The sequence below is a fragment of the Ornithorhynchus anatinus genome, chromosome 9, assembly GCF_004115215.2.
Source record: "Ornithorhynchus anatinus isolate Pmale09 chromosome 9, mOrnAna1.pri.v4, whole genome shotgun sequence".
NCBI classification, from domain to species: Eukaryota; Metazoa; Chordata; class Mammalia; order Monotremata; family Ornithorhynchidae; genus Ornithorhynchus; species Ornithorhynchus anatinus.
The window spans coordinates 40,276,077-40,301,478 of record NC_041736.1 but is presented as its reverse complement, the minus strand read 5'-3'; the positions used below and the strand labels follow the sequence as shown (position 1 = coordinate 40,301,478).

The 25,402-nt window shown below is 59.3% G+C and overlaps 2 protein-coding genes across 7 annotated transcripts in view; one reads left to right on the top strand and one right to left on the bottom strand.

The window, feature by feature from the left end:
• Positions 1 to 136: 136 nt before the first annotated feature.
• The window catches only part of SUPT7L (SPT7 like, STAGA complex subunit gamma), an 83,022-nt gene continuing 57,756 nt past the window's right edge, over positions 137 to 25,402 (bottom strand). For 2 of the 3 annotated variants that reach the window (XM_029072169.2, XM_039913050.1), the window contains 8 exons: positions 24,165 to 24,217; positions 15,116 to 15,241; positions 12,600 to 12,774; positions 12,069 to 12,197; positions 7,049 to 7,698; positions 2,944 to 3,268; positions 1,358 to 1,577; positions 137 to 631 (listed from right to left, as the gene is read on the bottom strand). In XM_029072169.2, coding sequence (XP_028928002.1) covers positions 369 to 631; positions 1,358 to 1,577; positions 2,944 to 3,268; positions 7,049 to 7,509 — 1,269 coding nt within the window. In that variant the 5' untranslated portion in view covers positions 7,510 to 7,698; positions 12,069 to 12,197; positions 12,600 to 12,774; positions 15,116 to 15,241; positions 24,165 to 24,217 and the 3' untranslated portion in view covers positions 137 to 368. Of the gene's footprint in view, positions 632 to 1,357; positions 1,578 to 2,943; positions 3,269 to 7,048; positions 7,699 to 9,038; positions 9,136 to 12,068; positions 12,198 to 12,599; positions 12,775 to 15,115; positions 15,242 to 24,164; positions 24,218 to 25,402 lie in introns of those variants that run through there. The other variant, XM_029072170.2, reaches the window with a different exon arrangement.
• LOC100078004 (solute carrier family 4 member 1 adaptor protein) lies at positions 9,243 to 22,200 on the top strand. Of its 4 annotated transcripts, none has more exons than XM_039913049.1 (14): positions 9,243 to 9,810; positions 12,809 to 13,004; positions 14,430 to 14,552; positions 15,156 to 15,216; positions 15,603 to 15,742; positions 15,895 to 16,055; positions 16,579 to 16,648; positions 17,119 to 17,308; positions 18,174 to 18,285; positions 19,145 to 19,364; positions 20,523 to 20,597; positions 20,713 to 20,780; positions 21,177 to 21,243; positions 21,838 to 22,200. In XM_039913049.1, the coding sequence occupies exons 1-14, from the start codon at positions 9,256 to 9,258 to the stop codon at positions 21,885 to 21,887; spliced, it is 2,088 nt and encodes a 695-aa protein (XP_039768983.1). In that variant the 5' UTR covers positions 9,243 to 9,255; the 3' UTR covers positions 21,888 to 22,200. The 4 variants fall into 4 exon arrangements, with proteins under 4 accessions (XP_039768983.1, XP_028927491.1, XP_039768982.1 ...); XM_029071658.2 differs by having other exon boundaries at positions 21,174 to 21,243; XM_039913048.1 differs by having other exon boundaries at positions 19,145 to 19,369; positions 20,519 to 20,597.

The window sequence follows — 25,402 nt, the reverse complement described above, 5'->3', positions numbered from 1 at the left end:
CCACCCCCTCCCAAACGGACAAGCAAAACGTTACCACTCTCGAGTACTCCGGTTGCTCTTCGGCACCGCCGTCTCCCCACCCGGGGTGAACAAGCAGCGGCCCCCGTTTCTAGAAGAAGGCAAGCGGGCCCAGAAGTGGAAAATGCAACCATCTATTTGAATAGCGTCTCTGTCCGCACAAGTCAGCGGGTCTCCAGCCCCTCTCCTCTGCATCCTCCCAAGTCCCCGGGGGGGGGGGAAGATAGGGCCGAGGGGGGACGCCCTCCGCTCTCCTCTTTGAATTCCGGCACGCCGACGGATCGCTCTGCCCTGGTCCCCGAGGGCGGGGTGGAGCGGGGGGCTTCGTCCTCCGGCCTCCAGCCCGCACCTTACATCTTCTTCATCTTCTTCTTGCAGCGCTGGGTGAAGACGGGCGAGGAGCCCATGAGGCTGTCGGCCGAGTGGGAGCCGTAGCTGCTGTCGGAGGCGTCGGGGCTCTGGGCCATCCCGGCCTCGCTCATGCCCGACATGGGCTCCTCGAAGACGTCGCCGCCCAGGACGCCGTGCCCGGACCCGCTGCCCTCCTCGCTCTCTTGGGGCTCCATCTTCACCTGGGACAGGTTCCAGAGAGGGGAAGCGTTCACCTCGGCACCTGACGACAGACCCCGGCGGAGAAGGCCGTTAGACGGAGGCAGCGGAGAGGCTGCCAACACCGCTCGGCCGCAGCACGTAAACTCAACGCTTCCCACACGCCGCCGCCTCCCCGCCCCCCAACGGACCAGTCCTCCGAAACAACCGCTCGCTGGGCAACCGGTCTCATTCCCCGTCCTCAGACAAAGGGGACCTCCCTATCCCTAGCACGGGTACCCACGAACACGTACACACAGACGCACCCCTTTCAACTAACTTTAGGGCTGACCCGATTTCCCTCTGGCACGGTGCTGACTTGCACGACGATGGTATTGGTTAAGCGCCGACTGTGGGCCTGGCCCCGTTCTAAGCGCTGGGGCAGATACGAGGTGATCGGGTTGTCCCACTTGGGGCTCTCGGTCTCAATCCCCATTTTACAGATGGGGTGATGGAGACAGAGAAGTACCCCGCCTAAGATCTCACAGCTGACAAGTGGCGGAGCCGGGATTGGAACCCACCACCTCTGCCTCCCAGGCCCGAGCTCACTACCCCCGAAAGGACACGGTGGTGTTTCGAGCAATAATCTAGGCTACAAGCAACCAACCCCGGGCTACCTTATGTGGCTGCTCGAGCACCCAGAACTTGCATTTAATTCAGATGCAAGTCACGGGCCCAGCTGGCCAGGGCGAAAGGAGAAGCTGGAGCTTGGGGGGGGGGGGACGGGACCCCCCTCCCCCCCGGGTCCCACCTGAGGTCTGCGGGGAGGCTTCCACCTCCAGGTTCTGCGCTGGCAGCACCCCCCCGGGCAGGGCCTGGTCCCCCGGCGCCAGCTCCCCCTCCAGCTCCTCGCTGATGGGGAAACTGATGTCGTTGACGGGCTCCTCCTTGATCTTCACGGGTTTGGTGTCTTCCGACGCCTTCTCCGGGTTCACTATTTTCTCGTACTCTTCCGAGAGCTGCTTGCTAACCTGTCGGCGAGCGGGGACGGTTGGGGAAGAGAACGGGGAAGGCCCCGAGCAGAGGCGGGGGAGGGACGCAAGTGGCAGGGTGGAGCCTGAAACCCCGGCTGCCGTCGCTGACCTCGAGGTACACAGCGGCAGGGACGGCAAGGGAAGTCCTCCTGGACTCGGGGAGCGCGCGTCACCCGAGTGAAGAGCGGCACGGCCTAACGGAAGGAGCACGGGGCGACCGGGGTCCCGGTCCTGATCCCGGCTCCGCCATCCTCTAGCTGTGTGACCTCGGGAAGGTCACTTCACTTCCTCTGTGCCTCAGTTTCCTCGCCTGTAAAATGGGGATTCCATGCCCGTTCCCCCTCCTACTTAGGGACCGTGTCCACCCTGGTTAACCTGTAACGACCGGTTTAACACATAATAAAAGGCTCCAACCCAATCTACTGTTGACCGAGCGGCAACCCCGTGGACGGGGGAGAGGGAGACGGTCTCATCCTTTCTAAAGAAGGCAGAGGGGATGAGCCGTCCAAGGCCGCGGCCCGTCCGGCAGGAGATCGGAAGCGAGGGGACTCGCTGTTTTCACTCCACCGACGCCCTCGGCGCGGGGTGCAGGTTGACCCGGAGTCTCTGACGGTCGGGAATGGTCCTCAGTCAAGGCCCGCTTAATGGAGGAGCCTCACCGAGCAGAATAGGGAAGGGGCTGCTGCAGGGGGGAAGAGACCCACACAACCACTTCACTGCCGCAAGAACCGGCCCCGTCAGCGGCTTCTAGCCGAGGATGCGGGGGGCGGGTCACAGAAGAAGAGACCCCCTCCCTCCCCTCGCTAGGCTGCCCGGCCTCCGCGGGCGATCGGGTGGACGAGCAGGGCAAGGCCCCCACGCTCTGGGTTAAGCACTTGCTACGTGCCCAGTCGCCGTACTGAGCGCTGGGGTAGACGCAAGGTAACGGGGTTGGACGGGGACCCGCTCCCGCGTGAGGCTCACCGTCTTAATCCCCGTTTTACCGGTGAGGCGACGGAGGCCCGGAGAAGCGGAATGACCTCCCCGAGGTCACACGGCAGACAGGCGGCCGCAGAGCCGGGATCAGAACCCGGGTCTTCCGAGTCCCCGGGCCCGCTGCCTGTCTCGCCCCCACGGCCCTTCCTGCCACGTGCCGCCGGTGGGGGTCCTGGGCCTCCGACGCCAGCTGGGTCGGTGCAGGCACCAGGGGAAATGTCAAACGGGGGTCGAGACCGCGAGCCCCACGCGGGACGGGGACCGGGTCCATCCCGATTTGCTTCCGTTCCCCCCCCCCCACCCCGGCGCTCAGTACGGCGCCTGGCACGCAGTAAGCGCTTAACAGACGCCGTCGTCGACACCCGGCGTCCCGGGGCGGCGCCCTCACCTGCAGCATGTAGCTGTGATAGTCCTTGATGCGGTGCTGCCAGAACTTCTGCAGGGAGAGCACGCTGCCGATGCCCACCTCGTGGAACACCTGCTCCATCACGTCGGGGAAGGGGGTCTGCCCCAGCCGGGCCTCCCGGTCCACGGTGAAGCGCAGCAGCTTGGTGAACTTGAGGCAGTATTCGTGCGCCACGTCCGTCAGGGTCTCCAGGACGCTCTCGTTGGCGAACTCGAAGCCCGCGTGGGCCAGGACGGTGGCCACCGACTGGTAGAGGAGTTGTCGGCACGAGTTCCAGCTCAGCTCCGTCACCGGCTCGCCTTTCCCCCTGAGGACCCGGGCAGGCGGGGCCGTTAAGCGGGGCCATGCGGGCGCCCGGTCCTCCCCGCCCCCCCTTCCCCGTCCAGCCGCCTCTGCCCCGCTAGATGAGCAGAGGGCTCCGCGCGGCGCAAGCGCTGGAGAAACCCTACTCACGGGCCACGTTCTGTGACCTGCTTCCCCGGAGGGAGGGGGGGAGGAAGTAGGAATAGGAGGGGAAGCAATTTGAAACCCCACTAGCATTACTCTGCCCCACCACTTGTCTGCTGGGCGACCATGGGCAAGTCACGTCACTGCTCTGTGCCTCACTTACCTCACCTGGAAAATGGGGATTAAGACCGTGAGCCCCGGCCCCGTCGGACACGGGGGCTGCTAATCCGACCTGATTAGCTTCGATCGACCCCAGCGCTCAGAACCGTGTCTGGCACGCGGTAAGCGCTTAGCAGACACCGTTATCGTCATCGTCGTCGGCGAAACACCGATCGAAAGGAATCATAAAAACCCCCAAATGGCGCCTTGCGGTTCCAGGCGAGTGGTCGGCGTGCCCGTTATCTTTCACGGGGAGGGACCGGTTCGTTTCCGCACCTTCCTTCTGGCCGTCAGCGCTTACGACAAGTTCTACCGCTGGGAGGGACCCGATCTGATTTCAGGACGGACCCGGAAATAATCGTAAAGGATTCAGCGGCAACTGAAAGTTTCCGCCAGCCCACCGAGCCCGTGGCAGTCAGGACGGGTGGTAAAATAACACTCTGTTTCTCCGGCAACACCACTAAGAGGGCGCAAGAAAGAAAATCAATGTGATCTAGTGGGAGGGGCAAGGGCTTGGGAGTTAGAGGACCTGGGTTCTGATCCCGCCTCCCCCGCTTGCCTGCCGTGTGATCTTGGGCTAGTCGTCTCTCCCCGCCTCAATCGACTCATCTGCAAAATGGGGTTCCAAGGCCTCTTCTCCCTCCTCTTTGGACCGTGTCTAATATGGCTGCATGATACCTACCCCAGTGTTCAGTAGAGTGTAAAGAGTAAACGCTTCAGTCGTAGTTATCGAGCGCTGTCGCGAAGCGCCGTGCTCTCGTGAGAGTACAGTCGAACAACAGACACGCTCCCTGCCCACAATGAGATGACTTAATACCGTTAATTATTACTATAAAAACGATCGTCCCGCGGCTAGGCGTCTCTCCTCTCCCTGACTTTCCCATCGCTGTCGACCCCGCTCTCTAGCTCACCCCACGCGTCCAATCCGTCGCCAAACCCCGCCGGGCTCACCCTCACGACGTCGCTAAGATCCGCCTTCTCCATCCAAACTGCTACCACGGGAGTAAGATCACTCACCCCGCCCGGACCGGACGACCGCACCGGCCTCCTTTCTGTCCTCCCCACCTGCCTCTCCCAACTTGTAGTCCGTACTTCATTCCGCTGCCCGGATTATCTTTCTACAGAAACGTTGGGGGCATGTCGCCCCCCCCCCCCCCCATCCCTCCCCCCAAAATCTCCAGCGGTTGCCTGTCGACCTCCTTATCACACAAAAACTCCTCACCGTTGGCTTCAAAGCCGTCCATCCCCTCGCCCCCTCCTACCTCCCCTCCCTTCTGTCCTTCTCCAGGCCAGCCCGCCCACTCCGCTCCTCTGCCGCCGCTCACCTCTTCACGGTGCCTCCTTCTCGCCCGTCCCGCCGCCCTCCCTCCTCACGTGCGCCCAACAGTCACACTTGCCCCCTTCGGAGCCCTCCTGAAGGCTCACCTCCTCCAAGAGGCCTTCCCAGACTAAGCTCCCCTTTCCTCAGCTCCCCCTCCCTTCCCTGTCACTTGGACTCGCTCCCTTTGCTCACCCCCCCCGTCCCGCTTCACTTCCGTACACATATCTATAATTCTATTTATGTATCCCGGCACCCGTTTTCCCGTTTTGCTGTCCCCACCGCTCTAGACCTTGAGCCCGTTGCGGGCGGGGATCGTCTCTCTCTTGCTGCATTGTATTTTCCGAGCACTCAGTCCAGTGCTCCGCACAGAGTAAGCGCTCAGCGAACGCGATCGAAAGGGACCACCCCCCCTCCCCACTCTCAAGCCCGCAGCCTTGGCATTATTTGGGAGTCCTCTCCCTCTCTCAACCTGCATATTCAGTCAGTCACCAAATCACGTCAGTTCTTCCTCCGCCTTTCCAGAATCCATCCCCTTCTCTCCATCCAAACTGAGCCCACAGAGGTCCGGGCGCTTGTCGTGGCCCGGCTCGACCGCCGGACTCGGTCTCCTCGCAGACCTCCCTGCCCCCCGCCAGCCCACGCTTCGCTCTGCTGCCCCGCTCTCCTCGCCGCCGCCCCACTTCTCAAAATCCACCGAGGGTGGCCCATCCCTCCGAGTGCCAAGCGGACACTCGCGCCCCGCCGGCTCCGGGCATCCGATGGGCGATCCCCCGACGGGTTCTCGCCCGCGTTCCGCGGACCACTGCTCTCTCCCCACCTCCCAAGTCCTCCCGAAACCACTTCTCCTCCAGGAGGCCTTCCCCGATCGATCTCATCCCATTTCTCCTTCATCAACCCTTCCGTGTCACCGAGGCGCTGAGGGGACGACAACCTTGAGAGCTTGGATGCTCGCCGTCTCCCCCGCCCAATCACATTTCTGTACAGATCTTCACAGCGCGCTTCCTTGTCTCTGTACTTGATTTTACCGTCTGTTTCCCCTCACCAGACAAACTCCAGACGGGCAGGGATCGTGGGCGCCAGCTCTACCGGACGCTCCCAAGGATTCAGTCCGGTGCTCTCGATAGAGTGAGTGCCCGATGACGCCTAACGACTGCGTTATTATACCATTTCGGCTGCTCGTTAACTTACTCCGTCCAGGATTTCATTCCCCATAGGGCCGGGAAGGCTTCCGGTGTGACCGGGTCCCGGAGACGGGCCAAGTCCACGATAAACGCTTCCGATCGAATGCTCCCTCGGAAAGTTCGTCTCCCCCATCTAGCCTGTAAAGCTTCCTCGAGGCCGGGAACGTATAATAATAACGTCGGTATTTGTTAAGCGCTTACTATGTGCGGAGCACCGTTCTAAGCGCTGGGGGAGATTTACAGGGTCATCGGGTGGTCCCAGGTGAGGCTCACAGTCTTCATCCCCGTTTTACAGATGAGGTAGCCGAGGCACAGAGAAGCGAAGTGACTCGCCCACGGTCACCCAGCTGACGAGCGGCCGAGCCGGCATTCGAACCCATGACCCCCGACTCCCAAGCCCGGGCTCTTTCCACTGAGCCACGCCGCTTTCTACGGCCTCTTCCGCCCGCCCAACTGGGTATGTGTTAAGGGCTTACCACGTGCCAGGCGCCGTTCTAAGCACCGGGGTAGATACAAGGTAATCGGGCCGCACGCTGTCCGTGGCCCACCGGGGGCTCACGGTCGTCACCCCCATTTCGCAGATGAGGAAACTGAGGCACAGCGAAGTGAACTGATCCGCCCGAGGTCACGCGGCAGACGCGTGACGGAGGCGGGACTAGATCCCGGGTCCTTCTGACTGCCGGGCCCGGGCTCGCTCCGCCGGGCCACGCCGCTCCTCCGCACCCCTCTGCCGTACCGCGCTCTCCCAAGCGCTGGCCACGGTAAGCGCTCAACAGCCCCTTGTCGGCCCCCTCGCTTCTCCGGGCCTCAGTTCCCTCATCTGTCAAACGGGGACGCACCGTGAGCCTCCCGTGGGGCGGCCTGATGACCCCGTACCCCCGCCCGGGGCCGAGAACCGCGCTCCGCGCAGAGCGGGCGCTCAACGGATCCCGACGCGATTATGGGTAGATGGGGCCGACGGGTCGCAAGCCCCGCTCACCGGTAAAAGTCGCTCTCGGGGTCGCTGTGGCGGAGCTGGAACGGCAGCCTGGGGGTCTTGCCGTCCGGGGGCAGGAGGTCGTCCGGGAGGGGAGGGGAGCCGGGGCGGGGCGGGAGAGGCTCGCCGTCTTCGGGCCCGTCGCCGTCCGTGGGCGGCTGCTGGCCCTGGGGCTGCTGCTGGGGCTGGGCCTGCTGGGGCTGCTGGGGCTGCTGGGCCTGGGCGGCGGCGATGAGGCCGCGGAGCCGGCGGCTGTGCTGGATGAGCTGGATGGTGTGGATGGTGAGGCTGCACGGCTCCGACGGGACGTCCAGCATGGTGGGCGGCCGCGGCCTGCGGGCCGACGGCTGATGGAGGGGCGGGTCCTGCACCTCCACCGGCCGCAACTCGCGGGGCAGCAGGTCGAAGGAGCCGCGGTTGGCCTGCGTCGACGACCCCGGGATCTCGCCCCAGTACCGCAGCATGGCCCGGCCGGGCGGGAGGGCGAGGGCGGCCGACGCCAACCTCCTGCCGGTCCCGGCGAGGGCGGGCCTCCCTCCTGGGGCCGAGGCCGGGCCGGCTCCTCGCGGGACGCTACCTTTCGGACGGCCCGGGCCTTTGGACGCTCGGGGGGGGGGCGAAGCACGAAGACCGGCTCTTCGACCACTGAACCTCTGTCCCCAGAGAGAGAGGAAAAGCACCGTGAGTTGGTTGGTTGGCTGACTTCCTGAAGATGGGGCGAGCACCCCTGCCGTCACCCTCTGCCGAACGCTACCCCGTGCCGAACGCTACCTGGCCCAACTCTCCGTGAACCCCCGCGCTGATCAGACCGTGAGCCCGTCACGGGGCAGGGACGGTCTCTATCTGTTGCCCAATTGTCCCTTCCAAGCGTTTAGGACAGTGCTCTGCACACAGTCAGCGCTCAATAAAGGCGATTGAATGAATGTCCCTCGGCCCGGCGTGGCTCAATGGAAAGAGCCCGGGCTGGGGGAGTCAGAGGTCGTGGGTTCGAATCCCGGCTCTGCCACTTGTCAGCCGTGTGACCGTGGGCGAGTCACTTCACCTCTCTGGGCCTCAGTTCCCTCATCTGTCAAAGGGGGAATTAACTGTGAGCCCCACGTGGGACCAACCCGACGACCCTGTCTCTCCCCCAGCGCTTAGCACAGTGCTGTGCACCTAGTGAGCGCTTAACAAATACCAACATCATTCTTCTTCTTCTCCGGGCCTCAGTTCCCTCATCTGTCAAATGGGGATGAAGACCGGGAGCCTCCCGTGGGACCACCGGATGACCCCGTGTCTCCCCCAGCGCTTAGAACAGTGTTGTGCACCTACTAAGCGCTTAACAGATACCAACATCATTCTTCTTCTTCTCCGGGTCTCAGTTCCCTCATCTGTCAAATGGGGATGAAGACCGGGAGCCTCCCGTGGGACCACCGGATGACCCCGTGTCTCCCCCAGCGCTTAGAACAGTGTTGTGCACCTACTAAGCGCTTAACAGATACCAACATCATTATTCTTCTCCGGGCCTCAGTTCCCTCATCTGTCAAATGGGGATGAAGAGCGGGAGCCTCCCGTGGGACCACCCGATGACCCCGTGTCTCCCCCAGCGCTTAGAACAGCGCTCTGCACGTAGTAAGCGCTTAACAAAAGCCATCATTATTACTATTATTTGGACCAGTCACTTCACTTCCCTGGGCCTCAGTTCCCTCATCTGTCAAATGGGGATGAAGACCGGGAGCCTCCCGTGGGACCACCCGATGACCCCGTGTCTCCCCCAGCGCTTACAACAGCGCTGCGCACCTAGTAGGCGCTTAGCAAATACCGACATCATTATAATCGTTACTACCCCTACCAGACACGCGGCTCGGGTGGCCGGAGCCCGGGCTGGGGGGGGGGGGGGGGGCCGGAGGTCGTGGGTTCGAATCCCGCCTCCGCCGCTCGTCCGCCCTCGGGCCGGTCACTGCCCTGGAAAACGGAGACGGGGAAGAGACGGGGAAGGAAGGAAGAGACCGACCGACCGTCCGCCGTCCGTCTCCCCCAGCGCTCAGCGCAGCCCCGTGCAGCCCGTGCGCCGCGGGCCCGGGCGCGTTGCCCACTCGGAGTGCGGGCGGAAGTGCGTCACGGAAGGCCGGACCCCGCCCCCCCCGCCGGAAGTGCGCCGGGAAAAGGCGTCCCCCCCCCCCCTCTCCCGCGGGCGCCCCCTGGCGCCGGCAGGCGGAGCGGCGGCCGCGATGGCGGAGGAGCGGCGGGAGGAGGCCCGGCCCGGGGCCTTCAAGCGTCCGGGGGAGCCGCCGGCCGGCGCCGCCCGCGGGAGGCCCCCGGGCCCGCAGGACCAGGAGGAGCAGCAGGGCGGGGGCAACGAGACGGAGGAGGAGGAGGAGGAGGAGGCGGAGGAGGAGGAGGCGTGGTGGTCCGGGCCGGCGAGCGCCCCCTACCGCCTGGAGGCGGTGAAGGGAGGGCGGCTGGTGGGGTGCGTGGGGCTGCAGGGCCGCGCCCGCTGCCTGGTGGGCCGCCTGCCCCGCTGCCACCTCCCGCTGCGCCACCCGTCCGTGTCCCGAAGGCACGCCCTGCTAAGCTACCGGCCGGCCGGGACCCCGCCCGGACCCCGGCCCGGACCCCGGCCCGGCCCGCCGCCGCCCCCCGCCCCCGGCTTCTACCTCTACGACCTGGGCAGCACCCACGGCACCTTCCTCAACAAGACCCGCGTCCCGCCCCGCACCTACTGCCGGGTCCGCGTCGGCCACGTTCTCCGCTTCGGGGGCAGCACCCGACTCTTCGTCCTCCAGGTCGACCCCCGCTCCCCCCGCACGCACACACCCCTTCCCCCCCCCCCCCACGCCCGCGGGATCCGCAATCCCTCCCTCCCTCCCTCTCCCCCTCCTTCCTCCTTTCCTTCTCAGCATCCCTTTCCTTGCCCCTCTCCCTTTCCTTCTCCCCCCTTCTCCTTCCTCCTTTCCTTCTCAGCCTCCCTTTCCTTGTCCCTCTCCCTTTCCTCCTCACTCTTCTTCTCCCTCTCCTCCTCCTTCCCCCTTTGCTTCGCCCTCTCCTTCTCACTGTCCTCCTCCTCCCTTTCCTCCTCCTTCCCCCTTTCCTTCGCCCTCTCCCTGTCCTTCTCCATCTCCCTTCCCTCCTCCTCCTCCTCCTTCCCCCTTTGCTTCTCCACATCCCTTTCCTTGTCCCTCTCAGTGGAAAGAGCCTGGGCTTCAGAGTCAGAGGTCATGGGTTCGACTCCCGGCTCTACCGCTTGGCAGTTGTGTGACTGTGGGCAAGTCACTTCACTTCTCTGGGCCTCAGTTACCTCATCTGGAAAATGGGGATTAACTGAGACAACCTGTGGGACACGTGGGACAACCTGATTACCTTGTATCTACCCCGGCGCTTAGAACAGTGCTCTGCACATAGTGACCGCTAACAAATACCAACATTATTATTATTATTTCCCCCTTCCTTCTCAGCCTCTCTTTCCTTGTCCCTCTTCCTTTCCTTCTCTCTCCTTCTCCCTTTCCCCTTCAGCATCTCTTTCCTTGTCCCTCTCCCTTTCCTCCTCCTTTCCCCTTTCCTTCTCAGCCTCTCTTTCCTTGTCCCTCTTCCTTTCCTTCTCTCTCCTTCTCCCTTTCCCCTTCAGCATCTCTTTCCTTGTCCCTCTCCCTTTCCTCCTCCTTTCCCCTTTCCTCCTCAGCCTCTCTTTCCTTGCCCCTCTTCCTTTCCTTCTCTCTCCTTCTCCCTTTCCTTCACAGTCTCCTTCTCCCTCCCCATTCTCCCTCTCCCTTCTTCCCCCTTTCCTTCTCAGCCTCCCTTTCCTCGTCCCTCTTCCTTTCCTTCTCTCTCCTTCTCCCTTTCCTTCACACTCTCCCTCTCCCTCCCCTTCTCCCTCTCCCTTCTCCTTCCCCCTTTCCTTCTCCCTTCCCCTTTCCTTCTCAGCCTCCCTTTCCTCGTCCCTCTTCCTTTCCTTCTCTCTCCTTCTCCCTTTCCTTCACACTCTCCCTCTCCCCTTCCCGCTCCCATTCCCTCTCCACCGGCCTTGTATTCATTCAGTCATATTTATTGAGCACTTAATAAACGAACCCGGACAGCCCCCCTCGCTTAACCCCCCCCCCCCGAAGAGGCCAGACTTTTGGGAGGCCAGAACCCTGCGCTTGGGCTTGACCCTTGTAGACCGTGAGCCCGCTGTGGGCAGTGATTGTCTCTACCTGTTGCTGAATTGTACTTTCCAAGCTCTTAGTACAGTGAGCGCTCAATAAATCCGGCTGAATGAAACAAAAGTCGAAGCACCCATCTGATGATAACGCCAATGATGGTATTTAGTAAGCGCTTACTCTGTGTCAAGCTCCGTTCTAAGCTCTGGGGTGGATACGAGCCCAGACGTGTCCAACCGGCCCTATCCTGCGTGGGGCTCAGTGTCTTGATCCCCCTTTTGCAGATGAGGTCACTGAGGCAGAGAGAAATGAAGTGACCTGCCCGAGGTCACACAGCGGATGAGTGGCGGAGCCGGGATTAGAACCCAGCTCCTTCTGACTCCCACGTCTAATAATGTTGGTATTGGTTAAGCGCTTACTATGTGCAGAGCACCGTTCTAAGCGCTGGGGTAGATACAAGGTAATCAGGTTGTCCCACCTGAGGCTCACAGTTAATCCCCATTTTACAGATGAGGGAACTGAGGCACAGAGAAGTGAAGTGACTTGCCCACAGTCACACAGCTGACAAGTGGCCGAGCGGGGATTCGAACCCATGACCTCTGACTCCAGAGCCCGTGCTCGTTCCACTGAGCCACGCTGCTTCCACCTGTCATGATGGTGACCAATGGTATCTATTGAGCGCTTCCTCTGTGCGGAGCACTGTACCGAGCGCTCGGGAGAGTACGCTATCACAGAATGAGCAGACCCGTTCCCTGCCCGTGATGAGCTTACTGTCAGATACTCCCCCGGCCGGCCTCCGGACACGACGAGAAGTGGTGGGGCCCGGTGAGAGAAAAGAGCAGATGCCTGGGAGTCAGAGGAGCTGGGTTCTGATCCTGGCTCCGCCCCTTACCTGTGAGGAATCTCACCTGCCCCGTGTGGGGTTGTGTGGGACCGTATTCCTTGGGAGGGCTTCCCGTTGGGTCCCAGCAGGGGCTCAGCTCAGTCCCCAGTCCCGGGTTTCAGTCCACGCAAGGCGCTCCCCACACATCTTCAGTCTAGAGGAGATCGAAAAACCGGGGTCCGTCCTCGAGCCGAGCCCCGGGGAAGAGAAGCCTGGGGACGCACCCGGAAGGGATCGGGCTTGAGGAGGGTCCCCGGACTAGAGCCGGGCTGGGCTTCCCGAGGCCCTTCGGGGAAGAGAAGAAGCCTGGGCCCTGCACACCCTGGCCAGTCGCGGCTGCCGAGGCGAGCAGCGCGGCCCGCGGGAAAGAGCACGGGCCCGGGAGGCGGAGAACCCGGGTCCCCGTCCCGCCTTTGTCGCGTCTGCTGCCTGATCTCGAACAACTCGCTTAATTTCTCTGTGCCTCGATCCCCTCCTCTGCAGAACGGTGATTCGACACCAGTTCCTTCCTACCTAGACCGTGAACCCAGGTGGGATTGGATTATCTCGCACCTACCCCGGGGTGGCACGTAGCGAGCGTGATCACCGCTATCGTCGTCATTTCCTGGTGCCGGAGACCCTCACGGGTTACCTTGAACCGGAATGGGAGACGCGGCTCTCCGTTCCCCGGCGTCTCCGGTCACGAGTTGGCCTGGCCTCCGTCACGAGGACCGGCTCGCCTTGCTCGGCCCCTGAAAATCAACTGGTTTTGGCTCTGCTTCTCAGGGGCCCGAGGATGACAGAGAGGAGGAATCCGAGCTGACGGTTACGGAGATAAAGGCGCTGCGAAAGCAGCGGCAGATGAAGTTAGAGAAGAGGATGTTGGGCGAAGATTCCGACGAGGACGAGGAGAAAGATGGCCCGGAAGAGCGGAGGCCCGGCGGCGCCCAGGATGACGAGACCGGGTGCTCCTGGGGGATGGGTAAGGGGCTGCACCGGGAGACGAAGGGCTCGGAAAGGAAACCGGGAGACCCCCCCCCTACCGTCCCGCTCTCCCCCACCGCCCCCGCGCCGACTTCTGTCGTCCCACTACGCTCTGAGAGGGTCTTCGGTGACCTAAGTTGCAGTCGATTATGCCCCGTCGTGAAAATCATGCGAAGAGTGAGCGGAACCGGAGGACTTCTGTTCCCAGCTCTCCCCCTGACCTCTGTGACCCTGGACGGGCAACCCGTAGCAACCGAGAGGCAGCGTGGCCTAGCGGATAGCGCGTGGGCCTCGGAAGTCAGAAGGACCTGGGTTCCGATCCCCGTTCTGCCACTTGTCTGCAGCGTGACCTCGGGCAAGTCGCTCGACTTCCTCTGGGCCTCAGTTTCCTCACCTGTCCGATGATAATGTTGGCATTTGTTAAGCGCTTACTGTGCGCCAAGCACTCTTCTAAGCGCCGGGGTAGATAGAAGGTGATCAGGTGGTCCCATGTAGGGCTCTCAGTCTTGGTCCCCATTTGACAGACGAGGTCACCGAGGCCCAGAGAAGTGAAGCGACTTGCCCAAGGTCACACAGCTGACAGGCGGCGGGGCCGGGACTAGAACCCACGGTCTCTGACTCCCAAGCCCGGGCTCTCGCCACTGAGCCACGCTGCGGATTGAGGCTGTGAGCCCCACTTGGGGCGGGGACCGTGTCCGCCCCGATTACCTTGTATCTGCTGCAGCGCTTAGTACAACACCTGCCACGTAGTAAGTGCGTAACAAATGCCATAAAAAAAGAAAAAGAGGCCGGGGGGCGGGCGGTTACGGCGGCCCTCGCGGCTGGCACTCCCTGGCGGGGACTGCGGCTCCGAGCGAGGGACGCATGGCGGCGAGGGGCCCTGGGACGGGCCGAGGAGCCGAACCGCCTCCGTGGAGCGAGCGGAGCGACCCCCACGCCCCCAGCCCCGAGTCTTCCGCTTCCCCTCCCATCGGCCAGTTGAGCGGAGGGGCCCTGAAAAACCCACCTTTCTCTTTTCGCTCTCTTCACTCGGAGCCCTCCTTGCGGGCACTGAGAGGAGGACAGTTCGCGCTACTCTAAAGAGGGCAGTTATCGAAATGAGAAGCGGCCCGTAGCCAACCGGTACGTGCACCTCATCGACCCAGCAGCCTCCTCTACCTGCTGGATATTTGGAAATTCCAGAGTTTTCGTTCCATCCGAGCACATGGCTGACCTGTGATTCATTAACACTCAGAAGCTCCTCTCTGTGCCCAACTGGTCTTGGTGTGACAGACCAAGACTAGGAAACAGTAAATGTCCGCATTATTTAGAGGAGCGTTCTGGCTGTCTTTCTTTAAAAAACGGGCGTGTGGTTCCACTCAACTCTTCTAGCCTCTCCGGGCCCTACTTAAATTGTTTACGGTCCTCCGGTCGTCCTCCCCAGGGGAAGATGCCGTCGAAGATGAAGCCGAAGAAAACCCTATTGCCATAGAGTTTCAGGAGGAACGAGAGGCCTTCTACATAAAGGATCCTAAAAAGGCTCTGCAGGGATTTTTCGACAGAGAAGGTACGTGAATAACCCCTCTCCCTTAGCGGCCGAACGGTGACGGGCTTAAACTGAGCTGCGGATTGAACGCCGGACCCGGTGGTGCTGACCGTTTGACCTTGAACCCGCTGTCTGAAGAGCAGAGGTAGTGGGGGCGTTTATTAAGCGTCCACTCACTTAATAAATAAATTAATTATTTTAAAATACAATTATTTAATTAATGAATAGTAGGTAGGAGTGAAGGAAGTACAGAATAAAGGGGTGACACGTACCCTGCCCAAAAAGGCCGGTTACACTCTGATTGGGAAGCGGCGTGGCGTATGGAAAGGACGGAGGACCTGGGTTCCAATGCCGGCTCCGACGCCGGCCGGCTTGGCTTCCTTAGCCCCCACAGCCTCCAGAGGTCACGACCGACCGCCTTCCTTCTCTCCTGGACCCTGTCAGCTGGCGACTCGGAACCCAGGCAGAAAGGATCCTCCAAACCAAAAGCTCTACACCTGTCTGGCCCCAGGGTTGGGATGGGGAGAGGGAGGGAGGGACTCTCTAATCAGGTTTATCAACCCTGGTACAAACGGGTGACTTACCGTTGGCCTTTCAACGGCTTTCGTTGTTTTCCTCCTCCAGGAGAAGAACTGGAATATGAGTACGAAGAGCAGGCTCACAGCACTTGGCTCTGCAGGGTGAGGTACGAGCTCCACCGATTCCTGACCCTGGGAGGGAACAGATTTGGATAGTGCGCACTGATGGAGAATCGTTTGCCTCGTAACACTTGGTTAAACGCTTCGGATTGTCTCTGAATTTCCTAACTCTCTGTCCTCTGCTCACTCTCTCGTTTTCCCTCTCCCCTGGGAAATCTCGTGGGATATTAGTTGATCGGGCGTTTGTGACGTCTGCCTCGGTCTTGGGAGGAAGCGACGGGGCTCTTTATTTGTGTTGGTTTTCGCGTTGGAGCGGTGGGACCGTGAACGGGTCAGGAGCCGTTTCGAAAGCCAGACGTGACGAGGGTGGCGCCACGAAACGGGGCCGCCGGCGGCGGGGATCCGTGCAGCCACCCTCTCGGCTCCGCTGCAGGTTGCCCGTGGACGACGCGGCAGGGAAGCAACTGGTGGTCGAGGCGATCCACTCAGGGAAGAAGAAAGAAGCCATGATCCAGTGTTCCCTGGAAGCCTGCCGGATTCTGGACGCCCAGGGGTTACTGCGTCAGGAGGCAGGTGAGCGGTCTCGGAAGCGGCCCGGCCACCCTGGAAGCGGCTGAGGCCCTCGCCTCCGCCCTGCCGTTTTCCCTCTTCTTTCCGAACGTTGGAGGATCTGGCTTCCTCCCTCCTTCCTTCTGTCCCTCGTCATCCGTCCCCTCCGCCCTTAGTATCCCGGAAAAGGAAAGCCAAGAACTGGGAGGAAGAAGACTACTACGACAGCGATGACGACACGTTCCTCGACCGAACCGGCCTGATTGAGAAGAAGCGTCTCAACAGGATGAAAAAGGCCGGGAAGATCGACGACAAGCCAGAGACCTACGATTCACTGGTGAGTGGGGGGAAGAGCCTTCGAGACGTGAGAGACCAGAGGCGGGTGGCGCTCAGGCCTCGGGCGGGGCCCACTGAGAAGGACGGGGAGGGGGCAAGGGACTTCCAAGGGAGCCCAGGGCTTGAAGACTCAAGCATTTTAACCTGGTTTTAGAAGCAAGGGGGTTTGCAGCCCGCGTGAGAACAGATCATCCCGCGGTCTTGAGCTGCCCGTTTCCCACCCTCCGAAAATTCCCGATCCCTTCTTTTGGCCCGGATGAGATAAGATTGGCAGCCCGCACCGTGCTGCCGCCCCTTTCGATTCTGAATCCGTCTCACCGTCGGCCCGCTCTTACTGCGCTCGAGTTGAACAGATGGTCAGATGGTCGTCGGAGCTAAAGAAGGGACCCCCCCTCCAGCCCCGGAACTTCTGAGCGAGCCCTTTCAGATCCACGAGGAGGAGGGCGGAGCGGGTCGGGAACGAGAGCCAGGGCGGTATCTGAGGACCGGAATATCTGCCGGTGCCGTGTGCTTGGGCTTCGCAGGTTGTGAAGTTGAACCGTGCCGAGCGAGAGCTTTCCGAGATTTCCGAGAAGCTGAAAGCCTCGGGCCAAGGTGAGTCCCGGTTCTCCACTGCTGGGGCTAAGCGGTTCTGGCCGGGATTGGGTTTGCCTGTTATTCACTTCTGAAAGGGGGTGGCGATCCAGGGGAGAGGGGTTGCGTCCTCTCCTGGTGCGGGGACGGGGCCAAGCGATGGTGGGGCATTTTCTGATGCTCGATGAATTATTTTCCTGGTGGGAGGTAGTCTGCTGTTGTTTTCCCTTACGGTGCCACCAGCCCGAGTCTACAGGCGGTCGGTAGGGCCTCGGGCCGTTTCCGTCTCGGCCCGGGTGGGGATTCGGTTTCGCTTTGGCTGCGGGACTCCTCTAGGACGGGAGCGGGGGGTCCGACGCCTCACCGGTCAGCTCAGCTGCGGGGGCGATGGCTCTCACCCCGGGACGGTCTGAGGCACCGACCTCACCGTGACTTGGGTCTGGGTTTTCTAACCTGTTGGGAATCCCCGGCCTCTTCCCCGCCTTGTCCAGCCCGGGCCGAGGCGGCCCCTCCGGATTCCCTGGATGCGTTTATGACCGAAATGAAGTCGGGGACCGCCTTAGACGGGGTGTCCCGGAAGAAACTTCACTTGAGAACCTTTGAGCTGAGAAAAGAAGTGCAGAGGCTCAAAGGGCTGATCAAGATGGTGAAGCCAGCAGCGTTGCCGGAGCTGAAATCCTCGTAAGTCTCACTGTCTCTGCACCCCTGCGTGCAGAAAGTGCTCAATAAATACCACCGATTGATTGCTGCTCTCCAGAGTCATGTCAAGCAAAGGTTGGACGCCAGGGAGACATAGAATTGGACTGTTCCTCCTCCTGAACTAGCTCAGACTGCCATCAGCTAGATGGGCTTTAAAGCCCAGGTGCCCCCCCCCGGCTCTTGGGACTTCTGGGCTCTCCCCACCTCCTCTCCTCACGAGGTCGCTGACCGACCATGCCGGAACCGTGATCGCAAAGCTCTCGGACCGACCCCCCGTCGACCGGGGTGATGAGAAAGCTAACGTCTCCCTGCCACTGGTCCGCTCGGCTGGAATCTGAGTGGCACCCCTGTCTCCCTCACTGCTCATCGGAGGCAGCGAGTGTGTCTGTTCTGTCGTTCTCTCCCGAGTGCTTTAGTACGAGGCTCCGCGCGCAGCGCTCAGTAAATACCACTGATTAGGCTGCTGCCACCCCTCTGGAGCCAGAAGGAGCTCTTGTGGTTTATTGCTGCCGCTCTAGGTTCCGTTCTCAGGTCAGTAGGAGGGGAAATGCCCCTTCACACATTCCCATGGCCAGGCTATCTTCCTGCCTACCCTCTGCCCCTTATCAGTGGGAACCACAGATTTTAGAAACATATGGGGAGGCGGGTCCGACCGTACTGTGGATCAGACGAACGTCGCCTTCCCGATCTTAGTCTTTGAAGACTGGCATTTTGGTTCCCGTCGCTCTGCTCGAATCTCAAGTCCTCTTTGTTCTGTGAAAGTTTGGAGAACGTTAGCAATGTCGTTTTTTCGTTCCAGTGATCCCTGAGTTCCCGTATACCGATTGATCTCTCTCGCTTTGATTAGGACCCAAGGTCAGGCTACGCATTTGGAGAATCCGGCTAAAAAGCTGACATTCCCTTTGTTCGGGGCAATGAAAGGAGGAAGCAAATTCAAATTAAAAACTGGAACAGTTGGGGTAAGCCGTGGGCCGCTCCCCCGCCGTCTTTTCCCCTGCCCACCCCCCATTTGCCGGATCGAATGGAGCACGGTCTTAGTGGAAATTCTTTGCCTCTTCTTCAGGACAGATTTCCTGGAGTTATAGATTTTCTGTCCTGAGACCACCGGAGGCTTACTGCGGAACAAATGGAATTAGGGTGTAAAAAAGCTGCAGTACTCCCCCCGCTCCCCACCCCCACCGCACTTATGTACCTGGCGTTATCTTTGCCTCCCGGACCTGTAATTTATTTTAGTATCTGTCTCCCTGGTTAGATTTTGAGCTTCCCGAGGGCAGGGATGGAGTCTACTGATTCTATAATACTCTCCCCGGCGCTTAGGAAACACAGTGCGTAGTCTGAGGAAAAGAGCCCGGGCCTGGGAGTCAGAGGACCTGACTTCTAATCCCAGTTCTGCCCCTTGCCTGCTGGGTGATCTCGGGCAAGTCACTGAACTTCTCTGTGGAAAATGGGGATCAAACTCCCATTCTCCCACCCGCTCAGAACGTCAGCCCCGGGTGGGACAAGAGACCGTGTCTGACCCGATTGTCCACCCCCAGCGCTCAGTGCGGGGCTTGGCACGTAGTAAGTGCTTAACCAACCGACGCCACCCTCCAAGTGCACAATAAATACCACTGTTAACTGAGCTGCCCCGAAGCTTAAGTGGAGTCAGCGGAAGAGTAGTCAGAGGAGGGTCACTGTGGGTGTTAACCGTCCCTAGGGATTCTCGCTTGCAGGAGCCCTCCCCCTCCGTCCCCCTTCGGCTCAGGTTGGGGGTGTTGTCACTAGGTCCCGGTTGGGTTCCGACAGCCTGCTGGACTCACCCGCTGACTTTTCTTTTAGAAGTTACCTCCCAAGCGTCCAGAACTCCCCCAGAGCTTATTGAGAATGAAGGATGAAGGACCCGAGGAGGAGGAGGAAGAGGAGGAGGAGGAGGAGGAAGAAGAACAAGGGGGACAAGAAGAGGACAAGGAGACGACAAACCATCAGCCACGTACGAAGGAAATGGAGTCCAAAGAAGCAATTCAAGGGACCAGTCGCCAAGCGGAGTCTGGTGGCCAAGGTAGCCTTTCCCCAGCTTCCCTGCTCTGCGGTGGGGTTTACGGCATTGCTAGCCAAAGAAAGGAGATTCACGGGTGGGCGCGTGCTTTGCCTCGGTGCGCGTAAGAGAGCCGTCCCCCGTGTAAGGAAAGGGAAGCCCTGGCTGTGGCTCTCGTCTCCGGCTACGGTTCGTTCCTTACCAGTCGTGCCTATTGGCTCCTGCCTATCCACTTATTCACAGAACCCTTCAAAAACACCAACAGATTCCTGAGTCTTAATTTCCCCTATTAGAAACCCCGTTGTCTTTTACCTTAGTGGATTGTTCGTGTTCTAAGTGCTCCCCGGAGTGAAACTTACTGAGTCTGCCAGTTGGCTTCACGGAAGTGAAACTCATCGGCCCCCAATCCCCAGGGTCACCCGTGGAACCTCTCTCAGAGGCGTTAGGGAGTTAGGGAGCTGGTGAGAGTCACTCCTCCTGCTGAGAGGTGGCCATTTGTAACGAGAAGTCATCCCCTCTGAGCCCCTTCAGAAGCCCCAGGGGAAAGCCAGTCAGACAGTTGTGGGATTTACTAAGCACTTACAATGTGCCAGACTCTGTACCGAGCGCTCGAGTAGATATGCCAGTTAGATCCAGGTTCTCACTATCTGCCAAACACTCTAACTCGGCTGTTTTCTTTTTAGGCTTCCTTTCAGTAGTGAAGGGGGGCATCTGTAAATTCCAGTACCCTCTGTGGGGTGAAGTTGTTTGTCACGGATGCGCTCCTGGAGTCCCTCCAGACCTGCCTTTGGGCTTTCACACTGGGGAGCAGAAAGAGAGCGACCCCTCTTCTTTTCCCCTTGCCTGAGCCTTCCCCTGCTGCAGTAGGAAGAGGGCAGAGGGTCCAGGAACCCTCGAGCCAGCCTTCTCTCCCGCCCTGTTGTTTCCTCCGTAACCTCTCCCCAGACCTGCCTTACGGGACCAAAATAAAGCCCCATTTACAAAAACTCCAGATAAAACCAGCTCCTTCTGAAAGCAACATCCATAGCCCAGTCAGAAGGCACCATGAAATGAATCGATAAGAAACGACCCGAAACAACCGCCGCTCCCAACCCCGGTGTGATTCTGTCGATGATGTCGTTTCCATCTGGCCTTCTCCGACGGCTTGTTCAACTGTACCGTGGGGCTTGTTTTGGTCTCCAGAGGCTGGGGGCCAGGAGGAGCCGGAGAAGCGGAATCAAGCTGGCGAAGTGGCGTCACCACCGGAGGATCCCTCAGGTAGGCAGTGCGGTGCAGCTCGTCCGTCTGCTGTCCCGGGCCGGAAAACAGCGCGGCCTGATGCCGGAGTAGCGATAACTGATGAAAAAATCGACCTCGTTGGCTTCTTCTCCAGAGTCAAAGAGCGAATGCAGGAAAAGTGCAGATACCGCGAAGAAAAAGGCGGCCTGGGGCCCAAGCAAAGTGAGTAATTGTTGCCGCCAGTCAGGGGTCGGCGAAGCCAGGGTGGGAGAATGTGTGGGCTCCCGTTCTCACAGCTCCATACCCCCGGTGTGGAGTCAGAGGGCTGGGGACCTGGTTTCAGTCCATTTGGAAGAACTCTTTGACCGAGAGGGAGGCGAGGACAAGCTAGACCCAAATGCCCGGCGGTGACATTTGGTAATTAGGAGTTTGAGAGCGACAGGAGCATGGGGAGTGAGTTTCTTCTCTCGACTGTCCTCTCTGAGCTCCCAGCCTCGGAACCTCAGGCGGACCTCCCCTTCACCTTTGGGGGGGAGGGTCCGCCCGCTGTGAATGGAGCCGGGAAACGTGGGGATCAAGCCGGAGCAGTGTAAAGGCATCAACTTTTTCTTGCAGCAGCCCCCGGTCCTCTCTTCACAGTACCCAGAGGATGATCCGGACTACTGTGTGTGGATGCCCCCCGCGGGTAGGTGATGCTTGCTGTTGGCCCGATGGAGGAGGGAAACTTGCCCTCCTGGCAGTCTTCCTCCTCCTCCGCCGCCTCTCCCTGCCCCACCCATGCCTGTTAGAGACAGAAGTACCACTGCGGCCTCTGATCCTTTGGGAGCCGAGTTAGTGGGTCAGAGGGCAGAGCTGCCCGGCCACACGTCTAGGGGTGATGCCGGGTTGTCCCTGTGGGTGGCCTGGGCCTTGGGGTGCCAGTGAGTGTAGAACTTCTACATGTAGGTGCTTCTTTCTCACGGGCCCCCTGCCCGCCTCCCTACACGGTTACCACCCAGTCACACTTGGGGGTAGCGCTGCCAGAGAAGACCCCAGATGCCGGAAAGGTACAAAACCGTCCCACTACACCCGTCTGGCCAGAGTCCGACAGCTCTTCCCTGGTCCGGTCCGACCCCGACGGAGAGGGCCGGAAGCTGGCAGGTTGATCTGAGCTCACCTGGGTGTAAGGAAAGGTCGAAAAATGGCGTTGGCAAGGGAAAAGAAAGCACTTTTTGTCCCCCCCCATCTTTCCTCTCCCCTATCTCGCACAGGTGACCATTTTGTTTTCTGTTTAAACCAGGACAGAGCGGCGACGGCAGGACACATCTCAATGACAAATACGGCTATTGAGCCGCCAGGCTTCCGGGCCTCGATGCGGGGATAAACACCATTGCTGTCTTGGACTGCGTGTCAGGATGAGAGGTCAGGTGAAGAGTTCTGTTCATCACCTGGGGAGCTTCGCAAAAACCTCACCCTGCCGAGCTTATTCTTCAACCTTAGCCTTCTCCTTCAAAGATGCTTCTGGGTCCATGAAGAGAAAGGAGAATGTAAGAGCAAAAAGAGAACCGAAAACCTTTGGCCTAGGCGATAGAGGGGTGAGCTCTTGCGGATTGTTTTGGTGGGTTTTTTTTTAATACGATTAAAGCTGAAAGATTATACTTAGTCTTTAGTGCCCAAAGGTACCTCTTTCATCATCCCTCGGCCATTTCTCCTGCCCAAGCTAAGCTTGTCTTTCCTTCAGCCCTGGGTAAGGAGACAAAACCCATGGTCGCCCCCATCAAATGGGCACAGAAAGTTGGAAAAGAGGAAAATAAACTGTGGAAAAGAGGCAAGATGGTCAGGGTCTCCGTAAAGGAGAGAGCCGGCCTGCTACCACACCGGTACAGTCTTGTGGAGATAACTGTATTGTTGTGCAGTTATTTTTCAGTGATAATAATGGTTTGTGAGCACTGGGGTAGATAGAGGGTAGTCACGTGGTACGGAGAGGAGAAAGAAGAGAGAGAGGCCTGACAGTTGGATCCTTTAAAAAAAATTTCCTGCCATAGTTGACATCTTGCTAACCTACCAATTCCATCACCAAAATCATTGTTTCTTTTATCTGCATTTTCCACGGACAGAACTGGCATATTATGATTTTGAATATTTCAAGTGAATCCTCGGGGAAAAGGCACATCATGTCAGCCCAAGATCTCTATGGAAACCGAGTCCTTGGTTTTTGTTTGGGAAAATCATACGTCACCAGCTGAGACCTGGACCTTCTCAAACCCCGCAACCCCGCCCCTTCTGAGCATCTCATTCCCCGTGATCACCTTGTTTCCTTGCTTACACCCACTGCAGGTCAATCTTTTTCTTCCTGGGCAGATACCCAGGGAAAGCGTTATGGCTCTCCCTACTTTCTGGTCAGAGGGAGAGCCTGCTTTACTTTTCATGTCAGAGAAGAACCCAGGACTTGTGGGAGTCCTGCGGGCCTCCATTCCTTCATCAGTATCATTTATCGAGCACCTACTATGCGCACAGCACTGTACCGAGTGCTTGGCAGAGTGCAAATCAGACAAAAATGATCCCTGCTCTCGGGGAGCTTCTGGTTGACACAGTAAGTGCTTAACAAATCCTAGAATTATTATTATGATCCCAGGCCTCTCCCAAAGGTCCCTGCTGGGAAGGGGAGAAGCAGGAGACTTCTCTCCTAGATCCTAAGAGTTGGGGGTAGGAAGGAGTGGAGGAAGTGGCCAGATAATCTTTCACCATCTGAAGTCTTCCCTCTACCCTGCTGCCAGAGGAGGTGAGTGCCATATCAATCAATCATTTATTGAGCGCTTACTGTGGGCTGTAAGTGTACAACAAAGTTGCCCTATGTCCCTGAGCACCTCATACAGTGCTTCACACACAGAAGATGCTCAATAAATGGTGGTGGTGGCGGTGATCACAGGAGCCTCATGAAGGGGACCCGCCTTAGAAGCCACTAGAGAAGCACGGGAGTCCTGCACTGCCGGAAGCCTTCGCTGTCACATCAATCAATCGATAAATCGATAAAATTCCTTGAGCCCCGGGCCAAGCCCCGTACTAGGGAGAGCGCAATGAAGGGAGCAGTCCCCATCGCCGCCATGAGGAGTGTATAATCCTCACCAAGGGTTTGGGGGATGTGGGCAGTGTGAGACTCTGGCCCTCTCGCTGGGTTTCCCAGCGCTCCTACGTAGACCGTGATCCAGAGGTCTCGCTCGGCAGCATGGTGTTGGCGTGGAACGTGGGGATGGGAGGGAGGGGTGTCTTTTGCTCTAAACTGGGCCTCCAGGTTGAAATAAGGGTGGAGGGCGGTAAGACCCATTCCACGACTCAACAGATAACTCATCACAACCAACAGCTCGTAGGCTCAAAGCTGCAAAAGGGCAGTAGAGTTGTTAAATCCAGAGGCGGAACCAGAGGAAGAGAATTCAGGCACTGACCATGCTGTTTCTGACCACATCAAAACAATGCTGACATTTTCCACAAGACTGTCTAAGGTCCCTCTGTTCCTGGCCCCAAAAGAGCCCGCTCTCCAGAACTGGGTCACAAGGGTTTTGGAGGGGCTGCTCCCCACTAAGCAAAAGAAACAACGGGTGAAAGTGGCAGATAAGAGGTCAACTGTACCGCTTCAGGTGGGGCTGGGGCTTGGGACTGGCTCCTCCAGGCCTCATGTCTACCTAAAAGAAAAAGAGATGGTCTAAGGATGATGTCGCCTGGATTTTTGGGTTTGAACTTTGAGTACATACATTGGTTTCACCTGTTGAGAAGCCCAGCTTCTAGATTGAGTATAAATCCCAGCAACACCTGAGGGACCCACTCTCCCTGTCCCTGGCACATATGTCGCTACTCCCAGGGGATGCTAGGGGGGTCTAAGTGAGGGGATTGGGGAGAGGATGGAATGGAGCAGAGTCTGACAATCTCAAAAGGAGGGGAAGAAGGGCAGTTTGGGCTCAGGTCTCCCACTAGCCAGATGGCTGGCTCCGATCTGACATTCGACACTCCTGCCGACTTTCCTTACTGCTGACTGCAGCTCCGGCTTCCAGGGAACTCCCCTCTCGGCCAGCCTAACCGTAACCCAGATATGGCCCCACTTCCATCCCCTCCATTCCCACACTGCCCACCTTGGACATAACTGGCAAGGACGTTGGCCTTCCCCGAGATGGCGGAGGCATCTGAAAAGCCCGGTGATCGGGGTGAGAAAGGTGGGAGTGTGGCAAAATAGACCAACCGCAGTCCTCCGGTTGTGTTGACTGTGTGTCCGTGGTACAGAGAAACTAGCCGGAGCTGTGGGAGGGAGTTAGAGGAAGTGGAAGACGGGGTTCCTCATTTCCTTGGGTCTAATCCAAGAGGAGCCCGAGGAAGACGGGCTTATATCGTCACTGAGACGCAGGGCCTCCTGCACACCAGTCATTCAGTTGTATTTATTGAGTGCTTACTGTGTGCAGAGCACTGCATTAAGCCCTTGGGAGACTACGGTGCAACAACAGACATTCCCTGCTCACAATGAGCTAACGATCTAGAGGGGGAGACAGACATTAATATAAATTACAGATAGATACAGAAGTTTTATGGGGCTGGGAGGGGGGTGAATAAAGGGAGCAAATCAGGGTGATGCAGAAGGGAATGGGAGAAGAGGGAAGGAGGGCTTAGTCAGGGAAGGCCTCTTGGAGGTGGTTTCTTCAAAAAGGCTTTGAAGAGGGGGCTCTTTTGGGGTCGTTGCACACTGAGTCCCCCCATGGGTTCTCCGATGCCCAGAGGCAGAGTTGTGTGGAAGCTCATGCCCCTCTGCTGCCCAGTCCAGGTGTCTCCCAAACCCAGCCACCTTTGCCTTGGGTCCCGGCTGGGCCCAGTTTTGATCCTGT